This window comes from Scleropages formosus, chromosome 7 (genome assembly GCF_900964775.1).
Source record: "Scleropages formosus chromosome 7, fSclFor1.1, whole genome shotgun sequence".
Taxonomy (NCBI): Eukaryota; Metazoa; Chordata; class Actinopteri; order Osteoglossiformes; family Osteoglossidae; genus Scleropages; species Scleropages formosus.
In genome coordinates this window covers 24717317-24738178 of record NC_041812.1, presented here as the reverse complement: position 1 = coordinate 24738178, position 20862 = coordinate 24717317, and the positions used below count along the sequence as shown (strand labels likewise).

At 42.9% G+C, this 20862-nt stretch overlaps 1 protein-coding gene across 4 annotated transcripts in view; it reads left to right on the top strand.

The window, feature by feature from the left end:
• LOC108926239 (FH1/FH2 domain-containing protein 1-like) overlaps positions 1-20862 on the top strand; it is a 44034-nt gene that overhangs the window by 20383 nt on the left and 2789 nt on the right. Inside the window, exons 5-22 of one of the 4 annotated variants that reach the window (XM_029253588.1) lie at positions 3960-4065; positions 4235-4329; positions 4660-4771; positions 4875-4969; positions 5441-5584; positions 5976-6340; positions 7868-7954; positions 10357-10446; positions 11085-11108; positions 11735-11785; positions 13757-13926; positions 15959-16797; positions 17561-17716; positions 18185-18367; positions 18626-18745; positions 19044-19205; positions 19954-20144; positions 20535-20727. In XM_029253588.1, the coding sequence (XP_029109421.1) occupies positions 3960-4065; positions 4235-4329; positions 4660-4771; positions 4875-4969; positions 5441-5584; positions 5976-6340; positions 7868-7954; positions 10357-10446; positions 11085-11108; positions 11735-11785; positions 13757-13926; positions 15959-16797; positions 17561-17716; positions 18185-18367; positions 18626-18745; positions 19044-19205; positions 19954-20144; positions 20535-20727 (3183 nt within the window). The remainder of the gene's footprint in view (positions 1-3959; positions 4066-4234; positions 4330-4659; positions 4772-4874; positions 4970-5440; positions 5585-5975; positions 6341-7867; positions 7955-10356; positions 10447-11084; positions 11109-11734; positions 11786-13756; positions 13927-15958; positions 16798-17560; positions 17717-18184; positions 18368-18625; positions 18746-19043; positions 19206-19953; positions 20145-20534; positions 20728-20862) is intronic. The other 3 variants (XM_029253592.1, XM_029253590.1, XM_029253591.1) reach the window with 3 other exon arrangements.

Here is a 20862-nt window from a genome sequence, read left to right as displayed (position 1 = left end):
GTGCTCAGTCCATGTGAGTTTGGCAGTGAGGGTGACCCCGAGGAATTTGAAGCTGTTGACCCTCTCTACCATGTCCCCTCCTATGTGGATGGGTGCCTGAACCGTATCCTGTTTCCTGAAGTCAATCATCAGCTCCTTAGTTTTACTGGCAATTAGAGACAGGTTGTTGTCCTAGCACCACTCTGCCAGGAGCGTCACCTCCTCTCTGTAGGCCGCCTCATCGTTGTTGGTGATCAGACCCACAATGGTGGTACCGTCAGCAAACTTTATGATGGTGTTGAAGTTGTGACTGGCCACACAGTCATGTGTGAACAGGGAGTATAGCACTGGGCTCAGGACACTTCCCTGTGGAGTGCCAGTGTTGAGGATCAGTGGGGAGAAGGTATTACTGCCAATCCACACATGCTGGGGTCTGTTGGTGAGGAAATCCAGGATCCAATTGCATAATGCAGCGCTCAGTCCCAGCCCTAGTAGTTTCTTGATCAGCTTGGTTAGGATGACAGTGTTAAATGCTGAGCTATAGTCTACAAACAATAGCCTTGCATAGCAGTTTTTATTATCCAGGTGAGACAGAATGGTGTGAAGTGTGCGTGATATTGCGTCTTCAGTGGATCTGTTGTGGCGGTAGGCAAACTGCAGTGGGTCCAAAGTGGCTGGGATAGTGTCCTTAATGTGTCACAGCACCAGCCTCTCAAAGCATTTCATTGCAATGGAGGTCAGTGCCACTGGGTGATAGTCATTAAGGCAGCTCACTTTGTTCTTCTTAGGAATGGGGATGATGGTGGTGTTTTTGAAACAAGTGGGTACAGTTGAGCTTTTTAAGGAGGTGTTAAATATGTCCGTGAAGACAGCAGCCAGTTGCTCACTGCATGTTTTTAAAACTCGCCCTGAAATTCCATCCCGTCCAGCAGCTTTGCGGATGTTGACTTGGCTAAAAGTTCTTCTCAACTTTGCCACAGAGATGGTGAGACTGGCGTTATCATGTACTGTGGGGATGCGCAGTGGGGGGTCTTTGTTCTCGAACTCGAAGCGGCCATAAAACGCATTCAGTTCGTCTGGGAGAGACGCAGCGGCACCTGTCAATGACCGCCTTTGTGGTTTATAATCCGTTAATGTTTGGATTCCCTGCCACAGCCTACGTGCATCTTGAGTGCAGTTAAACTGTGATTCCACCTTCCTGCTATATTCCCGTTTCGCGCCGTTTGTGTGCTTTGTGGACGAGTTGAAGCGGTGGTTCCGAAGAGCTTCCGCATCCCGGTGAGTCAACGTGATGCTTTTATACCCTGCTTTTTTGATTCGGTGCAGGTGCCGAAATACATTCACAGTGCTTACAACACATAACTATTATGCTGATCCCAGCATACAAACCACTCCTGAAACGTGCCGAAGCGGTCCTGAAACAGGTGAGAACCTGGTCTGAGGGAGCCATCCCAGCACTTCAGGACTGCTTTGAACACAGAGATTGGAAGCTGTTCAGAGAGGCTGCTACATACCACAATACCACAGACTTGGAGGAATACACACCATCAGTGACTGACTACATCAGCAAGTGCATAGATGATGTGACTTCCTTCAAGACCATTACCACACATGCAAACCAGAAACCGTGGATGACTCCTGAAGTGCTCGCTGCTGAAAACCCGAGACACTGCCATCAGGTCTGGCAACAAGACAGCCTACCGCACAGCAAGGTCCAGTCTGTCCCAGACTATCAAAGAGGCGAAGCTCAACTACACGGGAAGAATCCACGGTAACTTCCTAAATACAAAGGACACAACGCGCATGTGGCAAGACATGTAGGCCATTACAGACTACAAAGCTACAGCACTTGTCTGTGATGGTGACGCCTCGCTTCCAGATACCCTGAACGATTTCTAAGTTTTGGTTCGAAACACAGAACAACATACCAACAGGTAAGACCACCCCAACTCCCACCGACCAGATACTCTGTCTGTCTGCACTAGACGTCAGGAAGACTCTGTCCAAAGTTAACCCACGGAAAGGTGTAGGTCCTGGCAATATACCCGGCCGGGTGCTCAGAGAATGTTCTGTTCAGCTTGCAGGTGTCTTCACAGACATCTTCAGCATTTCTCTGAGCCAAGCAGTTGTCCCTGTGCGCTGAAGACGACCACCATCATCCCTGTGCCGAAGAAATCGTCTGTGTCCTGCCTGAATGATTACCAGCCGGTTGCACTCACACATATCATTATGAAGTGCTTCGAGCAGCTAGTCATGAAACACATAAAGAGCAGTCTTCCCACCACACTGGACCCATTTCAGTACGCCTACCATCCAAACCGCTCAACAGAGGACGCCATATCTGCTACCACCCACCTTTCTCTGACCCATCTGGACAAAAAGGATGCTATGTAAGGATGCTGTTCATAGACTTCAGTTCAGCATTCAACACAATCATCCCTCAGGAACTGATAACAAGGCTGAGCCTGCTTGGTCTGACCACCTCCCTCTGCAACTGGATCCTGGACTTTTTGACTGAGAGACCCCAGTCCATTAGGATTGGCAACTCCACCTCCAGCACCACCACACTGAACACCGGCACTCCGCAGGGCTGTGTGCTCAGTCCACTGCTGTTTACCCTACTGACTCTTGACTGTGCTGCAAAGTAGAGTTCAAATCATATCATCAAGTTTGCTGATGACACTACAGTTGTGGGCCTCATCAGCAACAATGATGAGTCAGCATACAGAGAGGAGGTGAACCAGTTCGCAGAATGGTGTAAAGACAACAATCTATATCTTAATGCTGATAAGACTAAAGAGATGATTGTCAACTTCAGGAGGACCTGAGTAGACCACTCACCACTGCACATCAACAGAGCAACTGTGGAGAGAGTCAAAAGTACCAAGTTTCTTTTTGTGCACAGGATGGAGGACCTCTCCTAGACTCTCAACACCACCTGCCTAGCCAAGAAGGCCCAGCAGCACCTCCACTTCCTACGGAGGCTGAAGAGAGCCACACTCCCCCCTTCCATCTCACTGTGTGGTACGGGAACTGCAAAGCCTCCGAACACAAGACCCTACAGTGAATTGTGAGAACAGCTGAAAAGTCTCTCTACCCTCCATCGACACCTCATACAAAAACCGCTGCATCCGAAAAGCCGCCAGCATTGTAGACAACCCCTCTCATCCCTCTCACCCCTCTCATGGACTCTTCGCCCCTTTGCCACCTGGCAGAAGGTACAGGAGCATCCGCGCCACCACCAGCAGACTCCGCAACAGTTTCTTCCCTTAGGCAGTCAGATTACTCAACACCCTGCTGCCTCCCAACGCTCACCTGGCCAAGTCAAACAACAGCTAACCCAGTATGACTCAATACCTCTGCACACCTACGCTTTACAAAGCTGCATCAGACTCTTTTTTTTATGGAACTCATTTTTGCTGCTACTCAATACTTATTGTTGCTACACTACAAACAGTTTACAGTTTACAGCCCCTGTCTTGTGTATTTTTTGTCCTGTGTATGTACTGTTGTGTTCTGTATATTTATTGTCCTGTACTCATCTCACACTGTTGTGTATTTGCACTTTATGTATGTAGTGTTGCGTACTGTCTTGTGCTGCACCATGGTCCCGGAGGAACATTTCGTTCCACTGTATACAAGCTATATAGAGGAATGACAATTAAAACCCACTTGAACTTGAACTTGAAATACATAAACAAGCTAAATGTGCTCTGACCCTATGAAAAACAAGTAGAAGCACACACACACACACACACACACACACACACACACTTTCAGAGCCGCTTGTCCCATACAGGGTCACAGGGAACCAGAGCCTACCCAGCAACACAGGGCGTAAGGCCGGAGGGGGGGGGGGACACACCCAGGACGGGACACCAGTCCATCACAAGGCACCCCAAGCAGAACTCGAACCCCAGACCCACTGCGCCACTGCGCCCCCCAGACAAGTAGAAGCATTCAACTGAATTTTCCTGCAGGATGACAAGGACTTGGTGCCAGAGTTTGTGAACTCTGAAGGGCTGGCATGCTTCATCAAAGTGGGAGCAGAGGCAGATCACAACTATCAGAACTACATCCTTCGAGGTGGGCACAACTACAGGATCAGATCGCAGTTTCTGTCTCACATCAAGGTGTTTGAAAGCGACTGGGGTAGATTAAGCCTCCACCCCATAGTACTTGCAAACTCAGTACACAGTGGACAATGAAAATGCTGTTCTAAAATGAAAAAAAAAAACATTGTTTTCATTACCAGCCTTGAGCCAGATTATGCTGTTTGTTGATGGGATGAATGGAGTGATCAACCACAATGAGACTGTGCAATGGTTATACACCCTCACAGGCAGCTTGGTGAGTGTTGCGGCATCAGAATCACTTCCACACTGCATGAGCCTTAGACATTCACAACAAAGACCTTTTTTTCGCTTCCTTTTCCGATGTTTTTTTTCACATGAAAGAAAGTGTATTTGAAATATAATTAAAGAAAAAACAAAAAGCACAGCTTTACAATTACTTATACTTAGATAATTGCGTTTGAAAAAATAAAAATAATTCTCAAACGTGTGTTCAGCTTTGATTGCGATGACTGGGAGCTGCTGTAAGTTGATTTGCAGCGCCACCTCTGGGAAGGTATAAGTACTGCTGGTTGATTTTACACTGACACTGACTCTACTACTGCAGTCTAGGCTGGTGGTTAAAATGGCTCTCAAGCTTCTCATCGTCTTTGTGGAGTACACACAGTCTAATGCCCTGCTGCTCATTCAAGCTGTTAATACTGTTGATGACAAAAGGGGTAAGTGGTGTTTCTGGTGCAGCCATACATTGCTTCAGGAGAACAAATTGAAAAGAGCTGGCCGTGTACTGTATGTCCACCAGTGTGAATCTGCATGCTACAGGTGTGGGATCCTGGTCCTACCTAATTGAGATCCTAGAGGAGAGGAATCTCTCAGACTGCGAGCTGCTGATATATACTATGTCCCTCATCAATAAGGTATTCTGCCTGGCCGCACAGATGACCACATACAGTATCATCAGCTGACTGTGCTAGTCATACAGCCTACACATGTCACTATTACAAACACACTCCTGATTGAAACAAAGAGATGAATTATATTGCATTCATGTACATACACACATTTTCTGAAACCGCTTGTCCCATGCGGGGTCGCGGGGAGCTGGAGCCTAACCCGGCAACACAGGGCGTAAGGCTGGAGGGGGAAGGGACACACCGAGGACGGGACGCCAGTCTGCCGCAAGGCACCCCAAGCGGGACTTGAACCCCAGACCCACCGGAGAGAAGGACCCAGTCAAACCCACCGTGCCACTGCGCCCCCCTTCATGTACATACTGTACTCTAAATGTAATGTATACTTGCTGCTGTAATTTTTTGTCAATTTGCTGTGCTAATGTGGTCCTAAATGTCTTGGTATGGTCTCACAACACACATATCTCACATCTTCAGACTTTGGCAGCCCTTCCAGATCAGGACTCCTTCTATGATGTCACAGATTGTTTGGAGGAGCAGGGAATGGAGAGTATCATGGAGAAACACATGAACAACAAGGAGACAGAGTCAGAGCTGAAACAGCAATTTGCCATATATGAGGTATGAGCTCAAGCAGTAGTATATCACATACAGCTGCAAGAAAAAGTTTGTGAACCCCTTGGAATTACCTGAATTTCTGCATTAATCTCTTATGTGATCTTTTCCTCAAATAAATCACAATAATAGACAAACACACACACACAGTTGTTCTTGTCAATATTCAATACATCATTTAAACCTTCATAATGCAGGCTGGAAAAGATATGTGACTGTACTCTTGAAGAACAAGGTAGCAACGTACTGTTTCAATGCCAACAATTTAAAAACTGGTATCAGATTAGGCACAACCCTCAATGCATGAGATGCCACAGGGGGGTCTTCAGCCTTTTGTTTGTGATCAGCAATGCTTTATATTCTATTGCGACTGTACAGTCTTTTTGTCATTCTGCAGAATGCTCTGAAGTACGAGGACGGAGAAGTGGAAGAAGCTTTACCGAACATTCGAAAGGAGCGCAGAAAAGTGGCACAATGTGCAGAGGAAGGCAGAAGGAGCCGTCGGTCAGTTGGGCAGAGCCCAACAGAGATGCTGACACTTGCCAGCTCCATCTTCTCCCCTGCTTTCCAGAGCCCCAACAGAAGCCTCGATGAAATGGCCTCCCCTCAGGTTTCTGAGCCATCAACGCCAGAATCAGCCAAGGCCATGCCCAGCATCTCAGAGTCTGGATCTCAGGGAAGCTCACCCCTGCTGCCCCATGTTTCCAGCAATGGTACCGCTCTCTCTCCTGCTGAGTCAGAGAACAGCACTCCTGTCAGCCAGTAAGTGCGTCAAAGAGCTATGCGTGAGTGTTGTTGGGCGGCTGTTGGGCGGCCGATCCTCACTGCAGAAGCCCAGTGTTTCTCTGGGGAAGAAAATACAGAAAAAATTCCAGTGTACAGTCAAAAGTATACCATAGTAGGTGTTTCAGTCAAGACATTGAAATTATTATCAAAGGTCACAGTGACATCTCACAGCAAGAGAACAGAATAAAATTGCTGCTGTTGGTGTAAGGTACTTAGAAGGACAGTAAAATGTGGATACTGATAGATAGATAGATAGATAGATAGATAGATAGATAGATAGATAGATTATTTAAAGAAATAATATGCTGGCTACATCGAAAGCCGCATCCTCTCCACTGTAGATGTATCGTACAATATGTACTGCCTACTTTTCTATTAAGTATGCATTAGGATCCAGGGATGATCCTTCATTTCTGGACTCTGTGGTCCAGTTTTCTCAACACACCCCGGTTGGCTTTTAGAACATCCTATAGGTGTTACTTGTACTATTTCAGAGGATCATCTTATATCACATGACCACGAGATTCTCAGGGCACCTCAACATTTTGGCAGATCTTACTGAAGGAGAAAATGGAAAGAGTGAGTTGTTTGTGTCACTTGCAGTCAGCTGTTTTGTGTCTGTTGATGTATGTAAAAACTAAAGGGGAGAGCATGAACGCTTCCTAATCAGAAGAAATTTACATGCGTAAAAGAAACTCTTGTTTTGCAAAATTTAAATTCTCTTTTGTTCATCCTATTGGCACAGCTTCCGTAGTGTGGGTATGCAACCTACATTTTTGACAAAACCATGAACAATAAGCTGAGGACCCAGTTTACTTATGGTTATAAGAAGCACATTAAAGCTGGATGAGTGAGTATGACTGGATGTTTTGAACTGTCAGGTATGCGATGTTGTTTGGCATCTAAAAGCGTTCTAAAAATCCTGAAACTGCTACATGTGCTTCTAAGTATAGTTTCTGGAAAGGAAAAACATTCCCCTGAGTTGACAAAGCCACTATGTACACAGAGAGGGAATATTTTCCTTGGAACACACATGTCTGTGAGTAGACCAGCAGAAATCCTGTCCATGGATTCTGTCTCTGTAAGTGTGTGTGTCTAGTTTCGACACATATACGTGTGTTCCAATGGATACTGTGTCTGTGTGTATGTTTGTGCAAGTGTATGTTTAGTACAGTGACCCATCCATGTACTCCTTTTGACACAGTGTGTGTGTGTTGTTTGAGTGTACTTATGTGTGCGTACACAGACCGAGCTCAGTCTCTCGGTTGTGTTCGGTCTCATCAATCAATTTCCCTGCTCTGGTCCTATGGTTTAAAATCGAATGAGTTTGAATGAATGACGGTAAGCTGTACGGTTGCGTAATCCTATGGATTTTTAAGGGTACTACATCAACTGTAAACTTCTTGCTAACAGTAGTAGAGTCTTCCAGTGAGAACCTGTTTCCTCTCATTTCACTAAGCTACTAACTCATACTGCTTTCTTCCTCTTACCCTGTTTCACTAGGGAGCACTCATTTGTGAGCCAGTATTTTTCTCCTGTGGCAATTTGCAAGAAATCTCTTACCAAAGACCATTCTCCTGTGCTAAGCAGGTCAGTGAGACCTGTCTCAAAGCACATTCAGCTTCGAACCATGTAACGTAAAAATAGTTTTTCATTAGTTGCCAATTGCATTTTTCATATGAGATGTGTCTTTGCGAGATGGAGGGATTTATTTGTGATGTTTGACTGTGGATAATACTACTCTTCAAAAGCAGGTAACCATATCTCCTAAATTTGCTGTATGTCATTAGACTACTATTAACAAGGGCACAAAGTCCAATGAGTAAGTGTTTAAAAGTACTTCTCTAAGTTCTTTACCACACCCCATCTGTCTTTGTACATTCTCATGACATTACAAGAACCATCGAAAGGGACAAGTTAATGTTAAAACTACCTTGTAATAGTAATTTATGCCATTTACGAGGTATGTAGGACTCAGCTAAAGCAGAAACACTCAACCCATCTCTCTCGGACTTTGTCAGCTTGGCAGAGGGAGCTCTGCTAGCACTTATGTGCCAAATTAATCTTGTGTTGTTTGGATTAAATGTAGTTTACAGACACCCCTCTGTTTACGTAAATTCGATTTACGGAAATCCGGATTTACGATAAAATTCCCGGAATACGCATTATTTACGGATAGCACTTTTATTTTACATAAAACATCTGAAATATGTTAAGCGCAAGTTCCCGTGTGTTTTGTGCCATGAACGCATCCCCTCTCCTTAGTGTAGTGCTTTTTTGCATATTTTATACCCTTTTCATTATTTGCAACACCTGACAGTAAACGTGCACTTGAAGAAAAACGAGAACCATCTCGCAAGTGTACAGCAATCGATTTGGAGATGAAATCAAACATAAAAAAGGAAGTATGAAGGTGGAGAAAGATTATCGTCTATAGCACGGGAGCTAGGTTTAGCTGTATCGACTGAATACGATAGTAAAGGATGCTGCACGTATAAAGGAGCATGTGAAAGGAAGAGCTAGCGTGAAAACAACAATAACAAAGAAACGTCAAGGTGCAATAACAGATATGGAAAAATGATAAATTATGCAACAACAGCACCCTCTTGTGTGCCAGCATACTACTAGATATAAGGTAAGTATGCGCAGTACAATACCGTACATGTACCGTATGCAGTAGTCTATTTTTTTAAATTAAATGTATGCTTTATAGAAATGTAAAAATGTATTTAATTGACTAGGCCTATGTCTTATTACAGTGTTTAATATGTCTGACATTTACTAGAGAATTATATTGTGTAATTTCTTTAGACCTGTGTTTGCAACAAATGCAAAGGAAATGATAAGGCTTGGCTCTGTAGTGGAGGGGGAATCCGACATACGTACATTTCGAATTACGTAAGGAGTTGAATAACGATCTATTTGCGTAAGTCGAGGGGTGTCCGTATTCAGCTTTGTATACTCAATTTAATTTTGCCCGTTATAACATTTACATGTGCTAGCTGTTGCTTAGAGGATCTTCAGGTGAGTCGCTGTTGATGCACAGTATACGGTGGGTCCTCTACTTATGAACGTAATTGAGAGCGAGAGTTGGTTTGTCACTCCGGAGGTTTGTTAGTCGAATGCGACACAAAGTGGGGCTCCTCAACAATTCTACATGTAGTTGCAGATGTAAAGGGTAGAGTTGGACACACCAGCTGCAACGAGAATCCTGTGTCTGCATGCATAACTCAGTGTGTTGTGAAATGCACTATTGTTTTCCTTGAGTTGTGTGTTGCTTTGGAGAAAAGCATCTGTTGAATGAATAAATGTAAATACCACAAGCCTGACAGCACCATGTTTTGGATACTGGAGCAGTACAGCACTCTCTGTCGCTGTTTCCTTCCCAGAGAGCAGGCTTGCAGACGACCTCGTGCACATGCCTGCGTGCTCCCAGTCCCCTGCCTGGGTATTTATGACCCGTTGTAAATACGAAAATACAGCACATATGCATAGTCAGAGCCAGAGCAGGGTGTTGGCAAACTCGAGGCACTATTGACTATTTGCACCGTGTGTCGGCTAATCGGGTGAAGTTTTGGCACGTGAATTGAAAAAAAACAATTTGTAGCAGTCAAAAAGTTTTGTTACTGCGGAAATTTTGTCAGTAGAAAGTTCATTAGGGTTTGAGTTAGTACCCTAGGCCTAACTCGCAGCATTTTATTCCTGAGAGAGAGAAATAAGTAAAAATACTTAACTTTTCATAATGTGCTCAGGATGTCCTGAAATGGGCATGCTTTGTATAGATGAGCAGCTCATACACAGTAGTGAAATAAATTCACATGCATAGTTACACATTCAGGATCAGTGTATGCCTCATGGTGCAGCAGGCTGTTTGCATGTGCTGTCTGGAGACACAGAGCATCTAAGCTCCTGTTCTGTCACTGCCTGGCTGCTCATTCTTTGTGTGTGTGTGTGTGTGTGTGTGTGTGTGTGTTTTCTTCTTTTGTTCGCAGCCCAACTCCCACAGACTCCACTCCTCAGGAAAAACAGCCCCATCCACTTGCGGACCAGCCGCCTAGGACCGAAGGCAGAGGCATCTTCAAGTGAGTACCCATCATCAAGGGGGCCAAGGAGGGCCAGATGGCGCTTATGTGGACTCTACCGATAGAACACGGTTCGAGCAACTGACAGCTTAGAAAAGTACAAGGCGAAGGGAGAGATGTCCTAGAATGAGCGCAGTTGATACGCGAGTGAGTGAAACTGCTGAGTTCAGTGTGAGAGCAGGCTGACATGGTGCTCCTAAGTGTTGATTTGAAGCGGGCGATACTCTGAGGTTCCTATAAAAACGGAATATGTTCTTTAAAAGATCAGCCTGTCTGGAATGTTTGTAACGGCTTAAAATTTCAAACCGGGTCTTTACAGACAAATCTTAATCACTACTCATTCTTTTTAACTAGCAGCAATACCTGTGCTTTTTGGGTTTGTAAATAATGTGGACAAATCTTTTTTTTTTTCCATTTTTCTAAGGTTTCCAACTTTATTTACTGCGGAAGGCTTACTTTATCACCTTGCTCTCTTCAGTTTTTCTTGTGAACTTCATCTTTATAGTACACTGAAGGGGTATTTGGTGTTTCTGCGTCACTGATAGCCATTTCTTCCTCTGGTAATATTTGACTGCAATCCTCCATCTCTGTCCTTGCTGTTCTGCTGTCCAACATTCCTCTCGTCTCTCATTTTACAGACTGCACCAAGCCAGTGCAGTCTGGTAAGTAAGCGATGACGGGGCCAGAAATTACGTTCTTGGAGGTGCTGTGGGCTTAAACGTTTCTGAAAGTGAACAATCTCTGCGAAGGAAAGCAAAGAAATGACACATGTGCCATTGCTGACCTGTTCAGCTTGTGTTAATCAATACAATAACCCACTGTAGCCAAATTTACAATATTCTTATAAAATGTCAGGTGATTCATTTTTTGGAAAATTATTAATCTTTTTTTCCAGAGATTGTACCTCCGGGCAGTGACCTCCTGGTGTCTTTGTGCTCTGCTCCGTGTCTAAAGCAGAATTTATTAACCTTGTCCAGGACTATATTGCATTCGGTTTATTGCACTGAAAATTAACCTCACATATAACTGTCAGTGATAATAAAAATGAGGGAACTTTGTGTTCAGCTTTCGTTTAGTTAGCCAGTATTATTTTCAAAGCATGTCTGTTCTTCACGCCTGCCCACCTGAAGCCCAACCAGGTTAAGAGCCGCTGTCTTAAAGCATCTTGTTTTGATATTCAGGATGAAGATGGATGATGTGACATCTTTGCATTGCTAATGCTGAAAGCTGAAAATGTATCAGTGGCAGTCCGTGGGTTGCTTTCAATCTAAAATTGTTCTGTTTACAGCCCAGATGTGTGTAACGTAAAATCGGACAAACCAGTCCTAAAGAAATTTGAGTGAGTATGGAGCTGGGGGTGTGTTTGCCTGTTGATACTGTACTGATCAAGGTGGTCGGGGATTAAGAGGTTGTGGTGCATGAAATCTAAACAAAATGCAAGAAATCAGTTACCGGAGACCCTTCTCCCCTTTTACTCTTTTTAATAATAATATTATTAAAAAAGTGCTGGTCTGATTCAAATAAAAAAACTTAATTTTTATGTAGGGTAAAATGTGCAAGTGAAATAATTTCTTGGTTGATGCCCTTGCTCCAGTCAAGATAATTTAATTATTAACAAGGGAAGTTGTGTCTGCATTGAAAATGACATATTTGTTTCTCACAAATCATAACAATGACAGCAAAATTAATTATGCAATCGAGTGATTCGAACCCAGTCATCAGTATGTAGTTATAGCCAGCAGGTGGTGCAGTGGTTGGAGCTGCTGCCTTTTATGGGTTGCAGATTCAAATCCTACTGCTGCTGTAGAACCATCGCATAAGGTAACTATTCTGAATTGCTTCAGCAAAAAAATACTCAGCTTTATTGCTTATTACTTAACAATTGCCGACAGCTCTTAAGATAAGTGTCAGACAAATGTATTTATAAAGAAGACAACATTATTTCTGTACTGCAAATATTAAAATATGCATCCAATTTTGCAGTGGAAAATATTAAGGACTGGCTTTAGTTTTCAATAACTTTTTTTAGTGAGCATACATTTACAGAGCGGCGGCGGAGTTTAAGGAAAAAAATCCAGCTACAAACTAAGACTATATTAAGGGTGTATTATATCTTTATTTCTTGAAAACATCAAAATATGCAAACTATAAATAAACAGATTGTATCTTTTCCTAAGGATGTCTACAATAATATTTTTATTTTAGCTTTATTTCCGCTTTTGCTCTCTCCTCTCCTCAAGGTCCCCAGGGTAATCTGAAATCTGGTGGCTATGAGAGCATTCTGTGGTGTGGGGCTTGGCATTTGCTGTTGGCATGTGTTTAACCACCAAGGGTGCAAATAAGGGGGCTGTGATGTGCTCTGATGTGGGAAAGGTAGTGGCTTCCATTTAGTTGCTGGTGTCCTTGTCACATACTAGCTGTGTCATTAATGTAATATCTCACAGTCAGGCTGATTTGTAAAAGTCATTAGTGATGTATGTGTGAAATAAAAAAATCTTACTTTATTGCTTAGTTATTGCAGTGTCTGCTATTTATAAAGCTTTTTCTCCCCATGTCTGCATAGGTGTCTTTTCTCTCATAGTCCAAACATGGTTCTGGTGATTTGGTGGTTCTAGTGTATGAATGTGAGCTTGAATGTGTGTGCATTTGGTCATCCTGCAATAGACTGGCATCCCATCGGGGGTGTACTCTGCCTTGCCTAACACCTTATGGTTCTGGGATAGACTCCAGACCACTGTGACCTTATAGGAGAACAAGTAGCCATCGGTTGCAAGTGAATATTTATACAGCTATTTTTAACTAATGTAAGAGAAGCCAGAATATAAATAATGAAAGCCCCCGTATGGCACTCAGATTTGATTCATAAAATGAATAAGCTAAATTTTGCTGAGACAGCTGGAACTACATGGATGAGACTGTCAATACAGAAGTGACGGCTGTGACTAGATGCTGGTCTGCCCTGCTTCGGCCTTCCATATGTTTTATGGGTGTGGCTCCCGTAACAGTTTGTACATGTGGAAGTGCCAGCCAGATTCACCTCTTAGTGACTACTTGAGTGATCTTCTAGGCAAGGAGGGAATGGAAGTGAATTGCCAGTTCCTTTGTTTGTGTATGTCTTCGGGCAGCAAACATGGGGAGAAACATGCAAACTCTGCACTGACTGAGCTGGGCTTAAACCTACACCCACTGCTCAGGATCTATAAGGCACCAGCTTTATCCACTGTGTCACCACTGATCAACACAGGCAATGTGGGCTCTGCCAATGATAAGCCTTGTACTACCTGTGCCCAGCACTCCTTCCCTTTTCCAGAGACACCTTTTTGAGCAATCTGGTTGCCACTGAACTTGAGAAGAGACGGAAGCAGCCCTTCCCTGGCCCCACACCTGATGAGCCAAAACCCCAGAAGGAGGATTTCTCACCTGAGCCCAACACATATAGTGACCCCACTGAGAAGTCTGTCACCAGCTTGACTCCTGCAGGTATGGTTGCCACCCTGACCAAGGCTATCCAGAACTGCTCTTCTGTGGCTTAGGTTTTTCAGGGCTGCAGCTGAGTACTAAGGGAAGTAATATAGAGTCAGTCTTCTATTGCTGTTTCCTGTACTTGGAGATAACTTTGCAAGGACAAAAAATGGGCCACTTGAACAGATGAAATGCAGATGTATGTAACAAGTAACTAGAGACAATTAAGCTTATGAAGGACTGACTTTCTTGTTAGCTGGACGAGCGCTTTAACATAAGGCTCTCAGAGTATCTCACTGAGTTCTAATTAGAGGTGGGTAAAGAACTATTACAATCATCCTCTGAGATACACTAATTTTAGTTATGAGTATCTGACTTTATGGGGTGTTTTAAAGGTGACTTTATGGGGTATTTTAAATAATATCCTTATTTAGCTGTAGAGGACCATGGTGGCACAGCAGGCTTTGCTGGGTCCTGCTTTCTGGTGAGTTTGGGGTTTGAGTCCTGCTGGGGGTGCCTTATGATGGACTGGTGTCCTGTCCTGGCTGTGTCCTCCCTTTGTTGCTGGGTTAGGTTCTGGTTTGGTGCAAGTAGTGTAAGCCTGTGTGTGTACTTAGACATAGGCAATTCTTCAACTTTACAGGGACCAAGTTGGGCTGAGGCTTGGCTCCCAAAAGCTAAGTGGCACAAGATATTTACTTAGGGGACACTTGTCATCAAAGAGAATTACAGTGATTATTAACTAGTATTTAGCCAACATCTCTGTCCAAGGTGACTTATTATTGAACAGCTGAGTTCCATTTTTTTTTTTTTTTTTTTAACAAATTTCAATCTCAGCTTTATGTCACTTTTTTGCTTTAATGTTCCTATGTTTATAGTAAAAGACTGCTGAATCCAGAAAGTTCCTCTCATGATAAGGGCGTGATTGTAATGACTCCTGATTCTGTGGATGTGTGTGTTTGGGGGGTGAACATATAGGGACAATCAGGAAGTCCACTCCCACAGCACCCCAGAACAGTCTGTGAACAGAGCAGAAACTCATAATGACAAAGGCAACAGATGCATATTTTTGTTTCTGCTCTCATTCTTCATTTATATCCCTATCAATTCTCTACACTCTCAGTATACTGTCCCAGTATGAAGTATGATAGCAATATATTTCCAAAAACAATGACGATGACATCAAAGCTGTAACTGTAATAATGAAAACGTTGCGAGAGCTTAGGCATTTAGACTAAATGAACTTCCTTCTTATTTGCTTCCTGTGCCCCGTTCCGGAGGCTGACAGCCAAATGACTCCACCCCAAGTAAGATCATCAGTTTGTTGAAACTGGATAACGGACAAGTAAACAGTTTACAGAAGGAGAAGTGGATATTTTCCCATTTCTGTTTTGTTCTACCCAACAATTAGGCAAACTTTAAAGATTGCTGGCAGATGCTTGTGCAGGCAGTCATAGTTTAGCAGCAGCTCCTTCGCCCCCCACAAAGGGATTAGCATGGTAGCTTGTGGGAACACCGAGGGGTGCTTGTACGTGGAGCGTTTTAATGGTAAGGGCTTCCAAATTTATTTTACGTCACACTACAGCCATATAGTTGTATGTTAAGATGTAGAAATTTCAACCCCGAAAATGTATCCGTCAAGATGATGGATTCTTCGAATTTTTATTTGCTCATTTGATATTGAATGAGTCATTTTCTGAAACAGAGGAACATAAGTGATGCTTTTCTCCAATGCACCTTATAACATTAGTCTACCTATGGTTACTTACTTTTGTACAGCTGGGTAACTTTACTGGAGCAATTTGGAGTATGTACCTTGCCCAAGGGTACAACAGCTGGAGGTGAGATCTGAAGCTGTGACCTTTGGGTTCAAAGGCAGCAGCTCAAACAACTACACTACCAGCTGTCCCTGTAATGTCTCAGTCAAACCTGGCATTGTAAATGATGGTTATGGCTTATGTTAAAAATGTGCTTCAGTTCAGTGTTGTGTTGTGCTTCTTGTGCTTGTTGAGAAAGGACAAAGTGTAAAATAGTTTGTTCTGTGATGTAGGCAGAACTCTACAGCAGCAGGACAGCGTGACAGAAATATGTAGCACACTCTCCAATGACAAGAAGTTCATGCTGGATATGCTGTATGCCAGGAGTGCACCAGAGACTATGAATAAGCTGGAGAATCAGGAGGAGAAGAGTGCGATGGAGGTCGGTGCTGGGATGACAAAGGTCTCGGAAGCACAGGGCTGTTTCTCAGCCCCACAGGCCTGGAAACGACTGGGAAATAAACAGAAACAGTGGCTGCGTCCTCAGTGCAGCATTGATGCAGAAATGCACTCCAGCAACTTGGAAAAGACGCTGATGATGCCCCTTTCCAGGGATAGCCAGCACACGGTGGATGGACTGCAGCCTAGCAGCATCATACTAAAAATCAAAGACTTAGACTTCTCTGACCTTCAAGAAGAAGAGGACATTGATGTTCTGGATATAGATTCCTTTGATTCAGACATGTCTCCCCCTCCACCCATGGCTGGTCTGGGCACTCCTCCCCCACCCCCTCTTCCTCCTCCCTTTGGGAGTATAGGCATGGGATCCCCTCCTCCACCTCCACCTCCACCCCTTCCATGTGGAGGTCCTTTGAACCCTCCCCCACCACCGCCGCCACCATCGCCCCATGGTATATCACCGCTTTCACCTACAATGAGCCAAGACTCTGCCCTCATCAAGAAGAAGAAAACGGTCAAGCTCTTCTGGAAGGAGCTTAAGCAGTCAGACAGCCCTAGCAAGTCCACATTTGGGCATGGTACCATATGGGCATCGCTAGACAAAGTGGCTGTGGACACGGCTAAACTGGAACACCTGTTTGAGTCAAAGGCCAAGGAGATTCCTCTTGGCAGGGTACATGTGTTTTCTTTTACACTTATTGTTCCTATTTCATTACTTTTTCAGGATTAATCATGGTTTTTATTTCTCTGCCTTCTCATCATTAATTCACACAAAAATTACTTTCCATATGCAGAACAACGAGTTTCTGGAACCACAGACAGCAAATTAAAAATAATTTCTTTTTTTTTCTTTCTGTAAAAAAATAAAACAATGAAAATATGAAAAGATAAAAATTAAAAATTTCAAAACAACAAAACAACGAAATATATAAATTAAAAATAATGAAAAAATTATAAGTACATAGGCAAAAATGTGCACATACCCTTGTGTGTGCACAAACATTTCTAAAACATGTCGACAGAAGATCCATGCTAGCCTAGAACATGATCTAGCACATGACCCAGACTTCCTCTGTCAAAGTTTTCAAAGCAGGCTCTTGTTCGCATGTGTTTTGCAACGCTTGTTACCTGTTAATTTTTTTCATTTATAAAATTAATTGAATTTAATTTTTGTTTGAATATACATATAAATGTACATAGTTACTAAAATTTCAATATAAAAAAACTGTGTGTGTGTGTGTGTGTGTGTGTGTATAGTGTATATATGGATAGTATATGAAAATATGTAATTTTCAGAGTAACAGACAGTGTCGCCACCCATATAATCCGTTGCTCTTAAGGATGGACTGTAGTGGGAATTACAGCTGACACTGCATACCTTTACAGGTATAAATGGCTTGCAATAACCATTTTTCTCCCTGTCTCGTGTTCTGCAGAAAGGATCTGAAGGGAAAAAGCCAGAAATACACATCTTGGATCCGAAGAGAAGCAATGCCATCAACATCGGCATGACAGTGTTGCCACCCATCCATGTCATTAAGAGTGCCATAATGAATTTTGATGAATTTGCAATAAACAAAGAAGGCATTGAGGTATGAATACTTGCCCCTCCTTGGAGGGCTGCCTGTAGTAGCCTTTTCTCTGTATCATCTCTTAGCAATGTTTTTTATTAGAGGAGTTGGTCTAATGATGAAGTTCATGATGTTCTCCTTTTTAAATATGAAGGATTAATTAGATTTTTTTTTTTTTTGCACATTATTATACTTTCTATTATGTTTTACCACTAACTTAATTATAGACTTTTCCCTGCGACGTTTTTATCGTCGCAATCATCAATGATGCTACTTATTGAATTTCGCTCTTCTTTTTCTTGTTTTATGCTGTATTACACACGTTATGAGACAACATATTTGAAACATCCACAATAAAAAAAATCAATACTGTAGCTGTAGTGAATTGGCCATGTTAGAATATGTAGTAAAATTCACTAGCGATTACGGCAGTTGTCTTCGTTATTATGCGGACAGACATAGCGATGGTGACTTTCTCATCTGTGGCAGAAAATCTTGACCATGGTGCCCACTGAAGAAGAGAAGCAGAAGATACAGGAGGCACAGCTAGTCAACCCAGACATCCCTCTGGGGAAAGCAGAGCAGTTCCTGCTCACCCTGTCTTCAATCAGTGCACTCAATGCAAGGCTGCAGCTCTGGTCTTTCAAACTGAATTATGATGTCCTAGAGAAGGTTGGTGTTCCCATCAAGATGTCTGTCATACTAGAATGAATAAATATTGTGACCACTGAGCAACAGTGGGGGTACACACAGATAGGCTGAAACCGCTTGTCCCGAGCGGGGTAGCTGCGAGCCGGAGCCTAACCCGGCAACAGAGGGCGCAAGGCTGGAGGGGGTGGGGACACACCTAGGACGGGATGCCAGTCCGTTGCAAGGCACAGTAGGGGTACATTCCTGCTAAAATGCAACCCTGTACTTTTTACAACTCAGGAGATTGCCGAGCCTCTGTTTGATCTGAAGTTAGGAATGACGCAGCTTGCTAGCAACGCAACTTTCCAGCGAATCTTAGCAACACTTTTGGCTGTTGGAAACTTTCTAAACAACTCAAATGTAAGTACTCTGCACCTATATTAGCATCTAATTCATTAGTGTGGACCCTGATGCTGATGATGAACAAGTCTCTAAACTTTTAGTATGAATTATCCTTTAGGACTGTAGATGGCTGTGTGAATTGGTTTAAATGTAACTCCTGCTTGATATTTTTCTTAAAGCTGAGTTTGAGTTTGTGTGGCTTTGATGATGCGCCTGTGCACCAGAAGTCAAATCTTGTCAAGTCAACTGGCATTGGAATTTGTGACTAACTGCTTTTGAAAGCTAGTTGTCTGACATCTGACCTCTGAAACCTCAGGCTAAAGGTTTTGACCTGAGCTACTTGGAGAAGGTGACAGAGGTGAAGGATACTGTGCACAGACAATCACTCCTGCACCACATCTGCAGTTTTGTGGTGGAGAACTACCCAGACTCATCTGATGTGTACTCTGAAATCCCTGCTATCACACGCTCTGCTAAGGTACGCCTATGGGCCAGGATTGCCTCATAGTGCAGTTATCAATACACAGACTTGGTGTATTTATTGGACTCAAAGGTAGCAGTTTCAGTTCCCACCTTCAACTGTAGTATCCTTGAGCAAGGTACTAACCCTAAAATTGCCCAGCTGTAAAAATGGGTAAATAATTGCAAGTCACTTTGGAGAAAAGCAACAGCTAAATGAATAAATGAAAATTCAGCCCTCTAGGTAAATTCCCATTCTGAGGGGATCAAATTACATTTATTTCTTATGGAGAAGAAACCAGTTCCTGGACACAAAAATAAAATTAATTAAAATACCAAAATAAAAAGTATATTATTGCATGAAAATAACAGCATCATTATCATTTTATAGTATTTGTAATGAAAAAGGGTCCAGTACAATAAAAAATCACTGCAATGGCTTTTTTTCCACACAATGGGCCTATAAATTCAGTACAAGGGCATTTTTAGCTAATGTAAATCTCTGTCCCAAAACGTCTAATGCAAGCAGCGATTCCGTTGTACAGTGTAAAGTACCCACTATTAAAGTAAAATTATCACTTAATGGACAAAAATGCTGTTGGATAGAATAAGGCTGTCATATGAAAAAAGGATATGTATTTTCACAAACTGTTGCAATTTTTCATTGTACGAGACCCTGTTATTTAGGTAATGAGTGTTGCTTCATTCAACTGTAACAATTTTTTGAAAACATTTTTTTGACTTGATGTTTTTGCTGAGGTCCACAGATTGATTTTGAACAGCTGTCAGACAATCTGATACAACTGGAGAGAAAGTGCAAAACATCATGGAACAACCTGAAAGTGATGGCTAAACATGAGACCAAGGTGCTGTTGAGGAACAGGATGACGGATTTCCTGAAGGACTGTACAGAGAGAATCATCATCCTGAAGGTGGTGCACAGGCGCATCATCAACAGGTGACAAGCCCTCTGTCTGTCTTCTGCTCTGAAGCCAGAATTGACAGGGGTGATTTTTTTTCTACAGAAAAAATTTAGTTTTCAGTAGAGAATAATCGTAACCTGCAGGAGAGAGTCTTAATCATCAATAAAAGACAATGCAATTTATTACTATACCATAGCGTTCTGTTGGACACACACAGGTCAAATGACAGATCAACACAAAACATATTGGAAAGGGACACATATACATGTAAGAACAATTAAAAAGTGGTCGTGAAGTCTTGACGATCTATATAAATGAAGATTTTTCCGAATGTATATATACCAGTACAGTAACCAATTTGAACAAGTCCCATTTCATGAAGGTCAATCAGCAGACCTCTGAAAATGTCCAATTTGTCTGGACAGATTTCACTCTTTCCTGCTGTACTTGGGGCAGCCATCGTACTCTGTTCGGGAAACAAAGGTGACCCACTTCTGCAAGATCATTGGTGAGTTCTCTCTGGAATACCGAACAACCAGGGAGAGGGTTCTGACTCATAAACGCAAAAGGGAGGCTTTCCGTGAGCGGACCAAGACACGAGGAAAACTCATCACAGAGGTGAGAGGACTTGGCCAACTACAGAGTTAGTGTCACACACCTTGAACGATACAAACAAAGAGTTTGTAGAACAGTGCAATATGTATGCAGTCTTGCCTTTTTGTCTTTTTATTCAGATTTTATTTTGAAACTCCA